The following is a 16,487-nucleotide window of genomic DNA, read 5'->3' on the forward strand; positions in this document are numbered from 1 at the left end:
GGGTCGTCGCCGCCGGGTCGCGCGCTCCCCCTTGTGCTGGTGGGACTCTGCCGCTGCCGGCGCCCCCCAGGCGCCCTATCGCCCAGAGTCGCCGGTGACGGAAGGGACCACGGGGACTCAACGCGGCATCCTGGGGCGAGGCCCAAAGCTGCGAGTGGCATCCAGGATCGCCACGGCGGCTTCAGCTGATATGGCTTCGGTCGGCTGCATTTTCACGATCTCGCCCTTCATGCAAAGTCGTTTCTCTCCCTCAAGAAACGAAGCATAACGTCCTTCCTTCGCTGTGCTCTTTTTGCTGGCGCGGCATCTCACCGGCTCCTACTGTCCCAGCAGCGAGATCCATATCACAGTCTAGCTTCACCTTGGAAGGAAAATCAGGGTGCATGCCAACACAGAACGCATCTGGTAAAATCAGGGCGCCTACCGGCACTGGAAGAGCATGCTGTAGACAAGAGGAGAATTCTCGACTATGAAATTCCGCTTCAGTCAGTTGAATCCCTTTGTGATGCTGGAATGAAGCCTCGCCTTCGCTTCTGCACCTTCTCAGACACAATATTCTAGTCACTCATCACTAGCGCTCTCAATATTCGTGTGCGTAGTGAGTCGTACACGTGGATGTAGCACCGCGACAGGGTTTGTTCCTCATGCCGCGGTCACAATGAGGTGAGCACCATGCACGCCCGATCACTTTCAATATTGCTCCCCGAGAGCCGAGCCCGTCAAGGCCCGTCAACACCGTCGTCGTGCAAGCCATTGCCGGAGATCCGCCATTTTGCGCTCTCAGGTTGTGGGTGTCTAATGCCTGGTGCCTTGCTTCGTGTTTGTGCGTCCGTATATAGCGGATTAGACTGAAGGCAGACGCCACTAAACCACTTACCGAAGTTTGGGGAGTTAAGACTGGCAGAGCTGCTGAGCGATCGAACTGTGAATGTTAGAGCATGCCAGCGATGCGCGCAGGTGTAGGTGTGGTCACCGGTCTTTCACGTCAGTGATGAGTGGTGCATGAGATGTTTCACGAACCTTGGAAATCAAGTGACTGAACGACGCATACACATCCAGGAATCGATATTCCCGCTACAGTGATTTCGCTTGGGTGTTTAACCGATCGCCCAGTTCTGCACCTTGGATGCGAGTGACACAGGCACGTGATATACCCCATTTCCTGAATCACACTCGGACGCATTCCCATGTTGAGTGCTCTTGCACGCTCGCGAGCCAGTATACAGGCAACACCGCAAAGGAGTGTGCCATGGTATGACTTCCGCGCCTTGCGCTGCACGTGGTGAGACCCCCTGCACAAACAAGGGAGGCTCAGTGTAATTCATTGCTCGTAGAGCGCTGCCTTAGAACACAGAGCAGCCAAACGGAGCCCAGATCGAGCTGGTTCGAATTGCAAAAGCTGAAACGAGCTCTCAAACGTTTTTCTGAATGGTGCGACAGAGAATCGGATGGTCAAAAGAATGTGATATCCGATGCTGCCGTAGCCACAGCTCCAATCCCCACCGCCGCCAGATGCATTACACCCGATGCAAATAATGATGCTTAGCCGGCCTTAATCGTCACGAGCACCCTGCAGCTCCTCGGCGTGAAACGCTATCGGCGGATTTTTTCTTGTCGTCTGTACCTTCGACATCGCGTCCATTCTCGAATTCTTTTTTCCCCTCGGCCGCTACACCTTCTCCTTCCCCTTCTCTGTGGCCTCTTTTAGCCAAGTCCCCCTTCGACAGCTCCTGTTGCACACATCCCACGAGAAACTGTTTCTCCTCAGCGGGAAAAGCCGCCGGAAGGACCGTGAGGACAGAGATGAGGTCAGGACCCTTCTCCCACCAACTCTTCCCAAACTTGGGCAGGATCTCCTCGAACTTGCCTGTGCACCTATTCAGATCCGCTGACTTTGGCGAGCAGAACTCTGCGTGACCTGCAGGCTGGAACGAGCCCTCCATCCCACACTTTACGGTCAGCGTGTTGTTCTCTTGAGTCATGTCCACCTTCAAAGGTTCTTTATCATTGCTGGCAGACCATATGCGCAGGTGACTGTACTTCCTTCCACTGTAGGTGACCCTGCGTGCACCGTCACTGAGAGTCTACAGAGGGAGTCATCTTCGTCCTCTCCCTGCTGGTATCCAACAAAGAATTCCTTGCTAAAGGAAGCTCTGCCTGGTCGGGTGTGAGGGTCTATTGCTTATCAGGGGTCTCCAATCCCTTTAGCTCAGACTTTGACTTCGTCTCGTCCCCAGCAACCCTGATAGTGTCGTCTAGTTCACAATTTCCTCCACGCCTTTGTTGCAGTTCGCTAGTTTGCCCACGTTCTCAGAGCAGACAATGTCAGCCGAGTTTGGAACGACTTCGTTGCCTTGACCAAAACAGGCCAACGTAGCAGTGAGTCCTCCTCTGATAACGTGAGCTCTGCTGGTTCTGGAGGAGTTTTATTGCCGTTCCCCTTTTTTGAGAATACACGTGGGTAATTGTTCCGTGGCTGGGCACCGAGTGCCGGCGCATATACTGATCCGAGTAATGCGCACGAACGGTCGTGCTTAGAGCCAAAAGAGCTACACTGAATATGACGACGGCGGTTGTGATGATGCCGTATCGCCCTCACGCTTGAAAGCCTGGATGAAGTGTCGCCATGGTCCATCGACCAGGGGTGGAGCTCAGAATTGAGGTTTTGAGTATAAGCCCACGGGTCAGGTGACGGTGCACCGGGTGGTGTGAATGAAAAAGTACAGGCGAGCGGGGACGACTCATTACTGGCTGAAGGCGTCTCTTCGCAGCGATACGGTATTCGATACTATGCTCGTAACGACGTGCTCATGTGGGTCGTGTACCCCGCTCGGATCCCGAGCGGGACGCGTCGGCGGTGCCGCGCTCGTAGGCAGAGGACGACGACCAGGGCGGCGATGGTAGGCCTTGGGCGACAGACTTTGGGGCGCTGCATGCCCCCCTTACCATCAGAGGCAGATTGACAGACTCCGCAACCCACAGAATTTCTCATCGCACACAGGTCACGCCACGTGCCTCACCCTAACGTCACAACAGCGGAAATCTGATACCTAGATATTCAGGAACGTACCTCAGAGAAAAAAATGAGACAGCTACAAAAACAGCGACTCCGGTCACATCTGGAAAACTAACGCGGCCAAACACACTGGTCTCCTTGATCACAAGGGTGCAGCAGGTACCAGAAGACTCTGGCGAGGAGCCCTCCAGCGGGTATAGCACCAAAACCCACCGCGTCTTGATGCACTACAGAGGGTCAAAACGACGATGGCTGAGCAAATCTAATAGTCATCAGCACCCTGCAGCTTGTTAGTTGCGACGTACCGCCGGCGAGTGCAGATCTTTGATTCGCATCTTCCTCCTCTTCTTGCGTTTCATCTTGGTCTTGTACCGGTCCGTGCATCTGTTGCTGCAGGTCCGGCTGTGACTTTTCCTTGTGAAAACAGCCCGCAAGAAACTGGTGATCCTCAGCGGGAAAGGCCGTCGGCGGAATCGTCAATATCGAGGTGTCGTCGTCGGCGGTCTGCCACCAGTCCGTCTCAAACGTCGGCAGAATCTCCTCAAACTTGGTATTGCACTGGTCGAAGCCATTTGACTCTGGGGAACAGAACTCTGTGTGGCCAGTGGGCTGGAACGAGCCTTCCTTCCCATAGATGATGGTTAGCTGTTTTTCTCTCGAGTCATTTCGACCTTCAGAGGTTCTTCAGCACTGCTGTCTTTCCCATAGGCGCATGTGACCGTGTTGCCGTCAGCGGCTGATGATCTCACTAGCAATGTCACAGACAGCGTGCAGTTAGGGTTTGCGGCAGATGTGTCTTTCCCATCCAAGAAATAAAATATTTTCTGTCGAGGGCAACTGTATTTTGTGGAGCGTCAAGACCCACTGCTGGCTGCAGTCTTCGGGTTTGCTGACCTTCACGTTGACGTTGGAGTAGATGCCTAACAAGTTGCTTATTGTGGTCTGCTTCTCTGGTTCGGTTCCCGGGTTGGCGCAGTCAGTTACGTCGTCAGCGTTCGCAGCGCACTCGTTTCTGGCGTTTTAGGCACCACATGGTAACCCTGACCGGAGCAGACCCGTGGAGCAGTGAGTGCGTTCTCCGATACCGTGAGCTCCTGAGTGTGTAGAGAGCTGTTGACATTATCCCTGCCTCTCGGTGTGCACGTCGCGAAGGCTCCTTCGCTCGACAGAGGGATTTTAATCAAAGGGTGCCGGCGCACAAACTGATGCAAAGAATAGGCCTCAACGCTCGAGGTCAGGACTACAAGGGCAGGACCGAGGATCACGCCGTCGCTTCTCAAGCCGTACGACCGCCCGCCCGAAGGGCCAATGAGGCTTCCTCACCGTCCAGCCACACGGTTGCATCTCGGATTTGAGGATTTGTGTAAGCTTCAACAACAGATGACGGTAAGGTGGCTTGAAAATCAAAATCGTAGAAGAAAAGATGCAAGCCCTACATATCAGCAGCGTACCTTAGCAGGCAGACGTTTTCTTTTGACTCGCGTGCACAGCCGAGATTGCTGCTGGGCGTGTGAACCCGGTCGGAATGCTGCGCAGGGAGAGGGACGGCGACCCCCGGCGCGTGCTGGCACAGGGCGACAGAGCCGTTCCAACTGCGTGGTGTGCACGGGTCGGGTCAAACCCGACGGAAAAAGGTGCGGTTGACCCCGTTTTTTTCCGTCGGGCGAGTGTGTAGCGGTTTCTGACGGAGAATATGCAAGGCACTGCGACGCAGACGCAGCCACCAAGGCTTTCGGCGCAGCTGTGAGGCGGGACTTTTCCACCGTAAGAATAATAGCGCCCGGGACGGTGCGCTGTTTCAAGCAGAAACACGTTGATGACGCTTACAGGGAGATTCACTGGAATGTGCATGCCGTGCTTTTGACTTCAGCAGCGACAATCGCACTCTTTTCGCCAGACATGCAACACCACACCGAGCCGTATTCTGTCTCTATTTTCTCCAGGATCTCCGCGATAGATGGTCTCGCCTTGGCTGTTACAGAGAGTTTGCACTCAAAGTTGAAGTCACAACCAGGTTTTTTGGTGCATCCAACAGAAAAAGATTTGTCTGCAAGAGGGAGTCGTTATTTTTCGAATTCGAAGGTCCATTTCTTTCTAGAGTCTCCTTTGTCTGTAATCTGGGTGCCGGACGCCGGTTTCGTTCCTAGCAACTCTGACAGCGGTCTCTGGTTCGCCTTTAAGTCGCCGTCGTTGTTGCAGCTTTGCCCGCGGTCTCGGTGCATACCAGCCGTTTTGGGAACGACATCGTTAGTTTTACCGGAGCAGAGTAACGTGGCGGTGAGTGCGCTTTCAGACAGGATAATCGTGACAGACTCGGGGGCTTTGTTTCGACTAGGCCCTCCTTCCGCCGTACACGTTGGTACTGATTGCGGATCTCCCGGAGAAGTTTGAAGCATGGAATGGCGGCGCACAGCGGACTGTGCACCAGCGGACGTGCTCAGAACTAGGAGAGTTATAGAGAGGACAACGGCGACAAAAAAGCTACTCTTCGGTAGCTTGAACTTCCCCAGCAGAAACCCCCGGAGGAGAAATCGTAGCTCAAAACGAGAAGGCTGAGCCGGTCAAAAAGTACGCCGCGCAGGGGGAGCCGTTCGTGGATCCAGCAGGTGTGTCTACCGTCTATCGATATGCACAGTAGCAATGTAACGTATGTGTCTGAAGGTCCTCACTGGTTCCCCTGTTTGTAATCTGAACAAACCAAATGACTACAAGGCTCAAATTTGAATGATATGCGCCAAAACATCGGCGGCCAGCGACACTGCTTGAATGCGCTTTAGCTCACACGTACACATTTGTTTTGCGCCTGTCGCCAATGACACGCCCGCGATCGCTTTTTTCGTAAATCCTCCGAGCCCCGTTTCTCTTCTTAGAGGCAGGTGTTATAGTGCAATTTCTCGCAGTGTTTACGACACTCGGATGCCTTGAGGCAAGATTGTGACACAGTAGAGACAGTTCCCTACAGCAACATATTCTTTCGGTCGACCTTCATGTCTGGCCTCCAGATAAACTCGTATAGACCCTCTTTTGTGTCAAAGAGGCCTGCATGCATCCAGAGCAACTTGAGAGTGAGCCTCGGACCAATCTCTTGCAAACGGGTCTTCTTTCCGTTTTCGAAAATGTAGCGGTGATGCCGGAAAAAGATAAAGTCGCGCTGGTTGTGAAACGTCACTACGCGGCGGCCGGAGAACTCCGGTGTCTGAACAGACATAACAGACGCACGAGACGCGAACGCAAGAGTCCATTTCTTCTGTTCAGCGTTCGATTCTGAATTCAGTAATCACTGCAGTTGCGCCTGTGTCCACGAATCGTTTGAGGTCGAACGAATGGCAAGTCGAAGGACAGAGTCGGAGTTGCGCCGTAGACCATCGATCGACTGAGGATACTACCCAGCAGTCCACGGGTGTGTATGCAGCCTCAACACGCTGTATGTACACACATAACTATATGCGTAGGTCTGTGTGTCGTATTTCTGTATTCATGCACGCGTAGCCCTACGTCGCCCACAAGTTACGACAGCAACTGCGAATGCGCCACACTTGCACGCCCGACCGGGAGCGGCATTGTCCCGTATACTGCACTCCAAGGACGGCAAAAGCGCATGCGTAAACTATGCTTCATTTGACACTTACAAGGGGGAAGAGCGCCGCGAGTTGTCGAGCAACACGTCGGCCGAGGCGGGTGGTGAAGCCGTTCAGCAGCAGCTCAGGGAGGTGCGTCGTCATCGTGCCTGCGCCCTTCATCTCTTGCGCCATGCGCACACTCGACAAACGGAAATACGAGGTCGGTCCTTCTGAGGGTGGAAACCACAGCAAGGCCAACATGCCCCCAGATTGAGCAGCGTCCCTTTTCCCGTCCCAAACGCCAGGCAGGGACGCGTGGGCGGCGTGACTGGGCTAGACAGAGCGACAGCCCCGTCTCCTGCCCTCCCCCCCCTCCCTCTGTGGTTCACAGTTCTGGCAAGGGAGCCGGGAGGCAGCCCGCATGCCAGGACGCCTAAAGATCCGAAAGCAGGCGAATGTCGACAGAGAGAGAGAGTACGCAGACCCGTTCCCGCCAGATGCAGGCGACGACGTGCGTGGGCTGACGATGCAAGGACGGAGGCGAGCGAAAGGTGAACGAGGACACACAGAAACAACTCGGAGGAGCCGCCAGTGCACGACCACATCAAAGAGTTTGTGATGGAGCAGCGACCGCCAAAGATATTGAAACTGCAGTCCGAAATTTGGCTGCGGCACGCACAGAACCATGGCACGTTGGCTTTCAACGCGGATGCCACACGCCGAGTGACCAATAGAGCATAACTGCAAGCGTTCGCGTCGGTCGCTGTATGCGATGGTCTACGACGTACTCGTCACGAGCAAGCTGTCTACAACTCGGCGAGAGAGAAAGCCACATGCGACGCGCGCCGACTGCCACACTACGAGCAGCACCGCGAAGACACAGCGGACGCTTTCAGACATTAATGACACGAAAACGAAGCAAGACGCATTGAGTCAAGACGTATCCTACCTGGGAGATGAACAATGTAGAGGCCGAACGGCCGGTGCTTCTTTTCCTGGAAAACGAGAAGGTCTGTAAACCCCTGCTTGATGGCGAATTTGCAGATGTTCTTGATGTGGTAAGGGCCTCTCTGCGAAAAGACGAACAGCGGGCCGCACACAGGCATGCGAGAGCACCTGGCGCAACCGTACGACGATATTTTTTTTACGTAAATGTGGGCGCCACACAGGTCTACACCAATCAACGGAAAAGACTCTCGCGCCTTATGTGACATCTTGTACGCTACGACCTACATATGAGTATAGATACACAATACATATATCTAAATAAATGTATATAGTTATAAATACATTTACCACCGTCACATAAAAAATATAGGATCCTGCAGAGTACTTTACCTTGTAGAAAAAGGCGTTGGGGAAGATGTAGAGGATCTCTTTGAGAAAACTGTATGTATCTGCCGTTACCTTCCTGAGTGCCCAGCGCACCGGAAAACAGGGAAGCGGGTGACTAGCAAACAGTGTACGACTCGGACGCCACGATACCTCAACACCTAGCGTTTTATATGCCGTCTCTGAAATACGTTCACAGCCCGGAACAGGCGAACAAAACAGGACACGACTAGGCGTTCGGCATTCGTCCTGAAATCACCCGCCGCGTCCACTCATTTCCATGCTCTCCAACCCATCTAGCGGATGCATGTTTCACACTTGTATCGGTTGCCGGTGCATGCGAATTGCTGGCAAGCTCATAGACGCACTTACGGCTGCCCGCTGCAGCAGGGGGTCCAAGAGCGAATCCGGCGGGACGGCACACGCGAGGGTGTGGAGAAGACGACTCACTTGTTTGTCGTAATCATGAGCTTGGGCGTGACTTCGCGCTTGAAGTAGGAAGCAAACTCGTCGACGTCCTCTTCGCCGCCAACTTCCTCTTCGTCCTCGTCATCGACTGCGCATCCGAGACATCGAATGCGGCAGAGACACAGTGAAGGCCGACAAGACCGAAAAATTACGCACCACGGCGTTGCTGCGTTTAGAGGCCCCGCGACATTCGCATCACACGCAATGCAGTGGACGGCGCTTTGTTCTCCTGCAAGCGAGCCCTAAAGCCTGATCCCTGAAGCACTGAGCAACTAGGGACTTAGGTGCGCCCCCCCTCACAGCCGGAATCCTAAACCCCTACGAATGCGACGAGCTTTGCAGAAGGTCCGCATGAAGTCATAGAGGCGGATACACGCGAGGAAGGCGACCCGCGCGGAGGGGGCTTGAGAGAGAAGAGAAGGCGCGAATGTGAAACGAGTTGAGCCTTCGAGGCCTCCCCCTCAATGGCTCTGTTGAGACGTACCAACAGTGGGGTCGTATCTGCGCATGGACTCGATTGTTTTCGGTGTCTTTTTCTCCACCGTTTCGCCTCGCCTTTCCTTCGCACGCGTCTCCTTCTTCTTCTTCGCTCTGTCTTTCTTCTTCGCCTGGAGAAGCTGGAACGCCACCTGTTGTCTCCGCTTCTTGTTGAGAATTCCAGCCGTCGACGTCGCAACCTTCTTGGTCTCGGGCTTGGGGTTGCGCTTGCTCACCCGGTCCCCTGTCTCTGAGTTCGAACGCTTTCCTCCGGTCTTCTCCTGATGCATGGAGGCCGCCGAAGAGTAGAAGGAAGCAGACGCAGGAGCAGGCGATGCATCAGCAGAAGACCGCATCTTCTTCTTGTGCGAAACGTCTTTTCCGGTGTCCTGCTCAGAGGCACCGCCCGCGTCGCGGGTCCGGGTCTTCTTGTCTCTCTTCTCGCCCGACATGGCGGCAGAAAAAAAGATTCTGGTCCCTCAAAAAGGAAATGGGAATGAAAGAGGCCAGTGGAGCGAAGAAGAGATCCTTTCTCGCCAGCTGACGGAGGCGCCTGGCAGTTCAACGCCGAGAAGGACGCGGGATGGGTGCTCAGGTGACGATGCAACGCCGGGGGTATCTCTGTCAGCTGAGCGACAGAACGAGGGCTGTTTCGGAAGCTTCGGCAGAAAGCGCAAGTCGTGGGAGCAGAGAGGCGCAAAAACGCGCAGAGTGAAAAAAACAAGTGGGATTTTCAGGACGATCAACAAAACTTTGTGGAACTGGCTTGTGCGCGTGGCGCCTGTGGGCTACAGGGCTCTCCGTCTCACGGACGGAACCCAAATCCCCGCAAAAGGAACATCGGGAGACATAGGAGCTTATCTCGCGACTGGATCACGCGAGAAAAATAATTAGCTGTGGCTTGGCTCGTGGGAATCGCGGATCATCTTCATTCGGTTTTGGCACGCTGCGCATGCATTGCCGCTTTTCTCTAGCACGCTGTGGAGAGAAGACTCTGCATGCGGCGTCGATTGTCGCCGGCTCTCTCAGATGCTGCAAGACAGGGGGCATGTGCGCGAGCTTTTTTACATGAATTTCAGATTCTTTTGGGCATCCTTTCGAGGATGTGTTGGCATGGTTTCGCTCGTGAGTCACTTTTCTCCACCACTGCCCATTGTTCGTGTTCGCGTGGGAAGAGACGAGGCGCAGTAGCTGACAGGCCGCCGACGAAGTGAACGTCGCCGCCTCTGCCATTGTCTGGCGGTGTGCGGACGAAGACACGTTTTCTGTCCGGGGTCTCGAGTCTTCGGCCGAGACAAAGTGAAGCAATCCCTCTCTTTTCGCCTTTACACGACTCGGGTTCCGCGTGACTTTGTACCAGGCGTTTCCATTCGAGAGCTCTCACAAGCCGAGGCAGGTACAGCCGCCGCACGTCCACTTCTCACTCAGCTTCGGCTCGATTCCTGGCACTAGCCCAGTGGATTTCGTCGCGCGGGTGACTTCCTTGAGCGGATGACAGCCAGACGGCGCTTCAGCTGCTGAACTGGAGGATTTCTCGACATATCCGCAAGCCTCCGGATTCGGACGTGAGGAGCCACAGCCGGACGCCCGCCAGAGGCCACACACCGTGCGACGCATATCACCAGACACAAACGAGTGTTTCCACAAAAGGGACAAGCGAAGTCGATTTGTTCGCCTCGTCGGCGTGACGGATCTAGTCCACGTTTCTGCGCGTCCTCCAAGGGCAGTCTCAAGGGCCACGGCTGCCTCCGACTGATGGAAGGCGCCGGGAACGGCACGAGTGAATTGCCGTTCCTCCAGTCGCGCAGGATGGAGTTGCTGTAGTTGGAAGGACCTTTCGTCGATGTAAAATTCGCAGACTCCTCGTGAAGCGCTGTCAGAATGGCTGAACTCGGCTACCACCGAGAGAGGCTTCTTCCTGCTTTGCCGCTCGCACCTTTTTCTGCAGAAGGGGCTTCGGCGTCTCGCTTGCCTTTATCCTGCCCTCCCCGTTTTCCTCGTCCCTTGCCGCGGCCGCCGTGCTGTGCCTCAGCCTGCGCGCTCCCTGCCCATCCTCAGCTTCATCTGCATCTAGACTCAATGGCTAGGTACTTGCGCATTTTCTCCCTTCTCTTTGGTGTGATGTTTTCGGGCTTGCCCCCCCCCCAGCCTCTCTCCGATTCTCGGAGTCTGCCGCCGTTTGGCTTTTCTCTCTTCTTTCTACCCTCTCTCTCGCTGTTTTGCATCAGCTGGTGTCGCACGCGCCGACGCATTCTGCCCTCTGTAAACGCAGAGCGTCGTCGGCAGCCGCGAAAGCTCCTTCGTCGCGGGTGCGGCCATCTGCGTGGAAGAGGCCCGCCAGTCTCGCGCTCTTCTCCTGGTGCTTGTCTACGAGCTCTCTCGTCCTTTCCGCAGCCGCTCTCTCGCTTTCGCCTCAGTCTGCGCGGCTCCGAACGCTGTCTCCCGGCATTTCTCACGCGATGACATGTGCCGATTCAGACTCCTACCCGCGCCTCTCGGCTCTCCGGAGACCCGCGCTCCCGGAGGCGTGTCTGCTGCACATGCGCGGAGGATGGAGCAGTGGAGAACGCGCGAAAGGCATCTCGGCCGCACAACCCGACTTGCGGGCGTCTTCTCCCGACCTGGCTCCTGAACAGAAGGAAGCGTCATCGTCCTCCGCGTCTGCGTGTCCGCCACCAGACTCCTCCCGTGCTTCCGCGGATTCTCAGCCCTCCGCCTCCTCTTTGAACAGCTCGTTTCCTGGCGACCCTCTCGCGTTTCCCTCTTCTGCTCAGCACACTCTTGCTTCTCCCTGTCCTCCACTGGCCTCTGCCGGCTGGCTGCCTTGTGAAGCCTCTTCAAGTCTTTCTACAGACTCCACTCCGTCTCCGCCTCAGCTTGGTTTGTTCTGCGCTGCGTCAGACGACGAGAGGGCTGAGCCCAGCCCCTCCAGTTCAGCGTCTTCAGACTCCCGCCCGCTCTGTGCATCTGCCGCATGTCCGCTGAGTCGCGACTCAGCTTCCTCTGGCTACTTCGCCTCTGCGTCTCCTCCGATTTCGCGCCCAGCTATCCGCGCGCCACCTCGCAGGCCGTCGCCGGCGTCGCGCCAAGTGTCGGGAGCGCTCCCTCGCGTGGTGCTGGGCTCTTCTCTCCTGCGCGGCAATTCGCGCAATGACGCGGCTTCGGCGCCGGCGCTTCGCTTCTCCTCCTCGTCTCCGCCGCCTGTCGGGGGGCGGAGCGACGGCCGAGGCAAGGAGCCCACGCAGAGCCGATGGGCCACGCGCCGATCGCAGCGCACTTTTAGTCAATTGTCTGGCGGGAACAGAGAGGCGGATAGACGCGACAGCGACGTCCGACCTCTGACGGTGGAGAGTGAACCCGACATCCAGGTGAGCAGCAGGGAGAAACGGTGCGATCCAGAGAGACCCTGGCGGTCTGAAAAAGAGAACTGGACGTGGTGGGATTCCGTCTTTGTTGCTGTGTGCGACCCCGCCGCTGGCTGCCGTCCTTCGTCCGCACCCGGAACGCGCTGTATGGGTTCTCGTGCGCTGCAGTTACTATCGGCGCCTCACCTTTTGGTCCTTCTGTGTCCCTGGCTGTCTGCAGGTTGTGCTCGCCCCTGCCGCGATTGACAGTCTTCTGGCCGCTTCAGTAGACGAGGCGGACGCTGCCGCGAGCCCCCTGGCTCCGGCGCGGGTCGCGCTGCTGTACGGGTCTGTAGAAGACTCGACTGTTTCGCCGGCTGCGGACAGCGCCGCGGAGAGAGACGAGGTCTCAGGCCGGCGGACCGGGGGGGCCGCAGGCTCCGTGTCGAGGGAACGGCCCCAGGCGCGCGGCGAGAAGGCGAAGTCTGAGAGACAGGCGCGCCGCGTCTTCGTGCAGGCCGTCCTCGTGCTGTCGCCCCCCCGCCGACGCGACGCAGCGGAAGGAAACGGAGACAGCGAAGGCGCGGAAGGAGCGCGAAGGAGCCACGGTGACCTCGAGCACGTAAGGGACTGCCGCCTGCAAATGCTGGTGGAAGACCGCAGGGGCGGCAAAAGAATCCACCCGTGGCAGGCGCGGCGCGATCTAGTTTCCGGTCTCTGGTGCCGTAAGCCATGTGCCGGTCTGCGTGTACTGCAGAGGCCGCAAGCGTTGAGGAGCTTTGCTCTCAGTCCCAACTGTACATATATATGTTTGTATCTCGCGTGACGTTACTGCAATACTGCATATGTCGGCCCACTAGGGCGTCGCGGAAGGGGTCGCATAAGCCGATCGAACGCTGTCACATACGCAGTTGGGTTCGCGCGCCCCGAACAGGTGTCTGCCTCTTTTTCCCTTTTGCATGCACTGTCTAGCTGCAGGTCTGCCGGCGTTTTCTGTGTGTTTCCCTTCAGCTCCTCCTTGGCGTGTCGCCTCTGCGCGACGCTGCCGATCGCGCCGCGCGCCACCTGGGGCTCCAGCTCGTCGGATGGGCGTCGCTGCGGCCGCCGCGCAGGAGTCTCGGAGGCAGCGGGCTCCCGGCTGGAGCCCAGACCAAACGTCCAGGCGCGCCGCATCTCCAGGGTGCACCTGACACGAACGTGGACGATCCTGCAAACGGGCGCGGACTGTCTGAGGAAGAGGCGCAGGTAACGACGACGTTTGGTAGCGCTGAGTGACAACTTTTGACGCCACGCGCGTGCCCGTTCGGTGCCGCCGAAACGTCGATTTCCACTTCATGCTTTGTTTCATGTTGACTTGGCGTGCAATGCGGAAACGTCTGTGTTCGCTTCGTGTGATGCGTCTCCACAGGCGCGTCGCCTTACGCCGGCCGAAGTCCTCCTTGCGCTGCACCTACAGCAGAAAGAGTCTGATAAGGACGCAACAGCTCGCGCCTGCTTTCCGCGCCCCGAGGAGTCCCCCCGCTCTCGGCCGTCTCTGTCTGTTGCCGCGTCTCGGGCGTGCAATGAGGCTCCTGCGCCTGCGCCGCTCGTGAGCTTGATAGTGCACCGCACGCAGCCAAGTTCACCTCTGGGGACGTCAGCGGGCGGGAGCGTGGAGATTGAGGCCGTTGCGTTGACGCAGCACGGTCGGGACGTGTTTCATTCCCCAGAGTCTCTTCTGCCGTCTCTCGCCGAAGTCTCCGCTGCTTCGCTGCCATCGGGAGCCGACGCCGGCGTGGCGACGCAGCGGTTGCCCCGCGGTGCCGAAAGCCAAAGTATTCCTCCAGTTCGCGCGCCCGGGTGTGCTGGGTCTGTGAGGCGATTTGCGAGGCGCCGAGACTTCTCATCCGTCGCGCAGAAAAGGGGGGACTTGGAGGCGGAGACAGACGCGGCGAACACGCTCCAGTTGAAGAAGCCTGTGGAGGTCGACAGGGCGTTGTACCAAGCGCTGCCCGTCGAGTTTTTCATCAGGTACCTCCCGGTAATCGCTGCACCAGACTGCCGGACAGAGAGCGAGCAGGCGGCTGACGCGCGGAGCCCTGGGGAAGGCGGCGGACTGCCCGAGAGCCACGAATGGAATGAAGAGGTTTTCTTCTTCACGCACGGAGGGGACGGAGAGCCCGACGCACACTTCCAGTTCCAGCGGAGTGGGCGCCCCAGCGTTCAGACCCAGGGACGCGAAGGCCGCGCCGCCACGTTTGCTCAGCTGAAGGTAGGAGCGAGCATCTTGCGTCGTCGACTGGTGTCTTCGCTGTTAAGCAGGAACTGTCCTCGTGCCGCTCTTCCCTGCATTGTTGTTGTTTCCTTTTATTCGCTACATGCGCCCTCACGTGTGACTCCGCCTGACTTTGCTTTGGGTGCCGTTGAGTGTATGCACAGACCTGGAGCCACCAACGTCGGCGCTCACCTCTTTGTGGCGTCACCTGCGTCGACATTGCATGCGTGCGTTATATAATCGGTACTCCGCGTGTGCGTATTGGGGGAGTCCACCGGGAGCACGTGGCTGGGGTGCGACGGGTCCTGCGAGCGCGATAGTATCCATTTAGGCATACGTCCATGGAGTTAGTTGTATGGGAGCCTCCTGGTGCACGTATGTCAGCAGTGAAGTATACATAAATATGTGAAGTACATATACCTGCAGACCTGTATGCTCACTCAGTCACTCACAAGGACGCACTTTGTAACGTGAGAATGGTCTCACTCGTCGCGTCACGCCGAGCAAGGACGGTATCAAGCATCTGTGAGCGTGCCCAGAAATGTCGACGTGGACGCCTGTCTCCGCATGCAGCCGGGTGGACGGGCACTGACCGCTTGCCGGACGGGGTAGGTACTCCGTTCGGCTCATTCACGTCAACTTGTCTAGTGCTGCGCGCCGGTACCAGGCTCTCTTAAACTCCAGCCCCTCGCCGGCTTTCCTGCTGGAACATCTGCGCCGCTTCGACATGCTGACTCACGTCGCCGAACTGCTGCACAACAAGTATGTAGCTTCGGAGTCTCGCGCGGCCTCGCGGTTTCGCCTGTGTCGTGTTTTCGCCCTCGAGAGCCCGTGGTGTCACACCGTGCTGAGGACTCTCCAGGGCGCAGCGTGTTCGGCGGCTCGCCGGGGGCAGGGCTCGAACTGGCAACGTGCAGTAGTTTTATGAGTGCCCGCGCGCAAGGAGGGGTAGACAGCAAATCGGGGGGGCTGGCGAACCGCGACACCCGTGAAGCGCAACTCCTAGATCACGCAGCTAATTTATGTATGCGTTTCGCTCTCTGCGATAGTCGTCGGGGTCGGTGGAGCCCTGCAGGCTCGGTTATCTGACGCTTCAATCTCCGGAGCAACACCCGTTTTGGGTATTTTGTACGGTCAGACGTGACGCATGACGTGGCTGGTCGTACACTCCACTATTCAGTGCCTCAGCCACCTTGCAGGTCTGCAGTCCGTAGAACCACGCTGGCTCTAGTTGTTGTCGGGTGTTGTGGCGACTTCTTGTGTGCAGTGAACAAGATCTCCGTCTGATCTGCGAGGCGCTCCGTTCGGGGCCGAAGTCGCGCACAGAAGGCGCTCGAGCTGACGATGTCCGAGACCCAGAACGTGGAGTTCCTGCGGAGACTAGTCCCGCGCTTCCTTCCCGCGTTATTCGGTTGATCCGCGCCTTAGCGGCAACGTCTGAAAGTCCTCTACTCTCCACAGAGAGCTGATGCTTGTGAATCTCTCGGCGCGCTTCAGGGTGGTCCCGTATCCCTGAGGGGCTGTGCGGTTTTCGAGAAGTGCAGATATCCTGTGGCTATTGCAGGCAATCAGCAGCAGGGATCTGTTGTAAAACGGCTACTCTACAGGCACATCCAACATCACGAAACGTATCCAATACATGTGTGAATACACACATATATTTGATAGACATACACAAGGGGAGACCTCGAGTCTTGGACGCGACAGAAGACGGTAGCTGCAACGAGCTGGGTCGGAACTGAGTCACTGGTGTTTTTCGAGGTGGTCTCTGTCTATCTAGCAGTTTTCCGCTTGGGACGAATACTGTTACAGTGGCTCTGCAGCGAAATGTGCAGAGTTCAATCGATGCTTTCAACAGGGCGAGATGCCCTTCACGCGCACCGAGGGTAGCCGCGGAACCGAGTTTCGTTGTCCCGGGGGTGTCGGTGACCAGGCACACTTTGCAGACGTTAAGATTATAGCTGTCGTCTTTCTTTACGAGAGAATGGACATCTGTTGTCGCATCCGCGCAGTAGCTCTTTTGCTTGGCGATGCCA

The 16,487-nt window shown here is 57.0% G+C and overlaps 3 protein-coding genes across 3 annotated transcripts; 1 reads left to right on the plus strand and 2 right to left on the minus strand.

The window, feature by feature from the left end:
* Nucleotides 1–1,559: 1,559 nt before the first annotated feature.
* On the minus strand, nt 1,560–1,982 carry BESB_028920 (SAG-related sequence; the record flags this gene model as incomplete). Its single annotated transcript, XM_029361566.1, has 1 exon — nt 1,560–1,982. The coding sequence occupies one exon, from the start codon at nt 1,980–1,982 to the stop codon at nt 1,560–1,562; it is 423 nt and encodes a 140-aa protein (XP_029215466.1).
* Nucleotides 1,983–5,972: 3,990 nt separating this feature from the next.
* Nucleotides 5,973–9,305, minus strand: BESB_028930 (putative IMP4 family U3 small nucleolar ribonucleoprotein (snoRNP); the record flags this gene model as incomplete). The annotated part of the gene is made up of 6 exons (XM_029361567.1): nt 5,973–6,212; nt 6,646–6,806; nt 7,526–7,646; nt 7,915–7,987; nt 8,359–8,464; nt 8,861–9,305. 6 exons carry the CDS (start codon nt 9,303–9,305, stop codon nt 5,973–5,975), a joined length of 1,146 nt encoding a protein of 381 aa, XP_029215467.1.
* A 2,007-nt stretch (nt 9,306–11,312) lies between these two features.
* Nucleotides 11,313–15,920, plus strand: BESB_028940 (uncharacterized protein; the record flags this gene model as incomplete). The annotated part of the gene is made up of 6 exons (XM_029361568.1): nt 11,313–12,221; nt 12,439–12,819; nt 13,209–13,442; nt 13,606–14,448; nt 15,119–15,213; nt 15,719–15,920. 6 exons carry the CDS (start codon nt 11,313–11,315, stop codon nt 15,918–15,920), a joined length of 2,664 nt encoding a protein of 887 aa, XP_029215468.1.
* Between the last annotated feature and the right edge of the window lie 567 nt (nt 15,921–16,487).

This window comes from Besnoitia besnoiti (genome assembly GCF_002563875.1).
Source record: "Besnoitia besnoiti strain Bb-Ger1 chromosome Unknown contig00015, whole genome shotgun sequence".
NCBI lineage: Eukaryota > Apicomplexa > Conoidasida > Eucoccidiorida > Sarcocystidae > Besnoitia > Besnoitia besnoiti.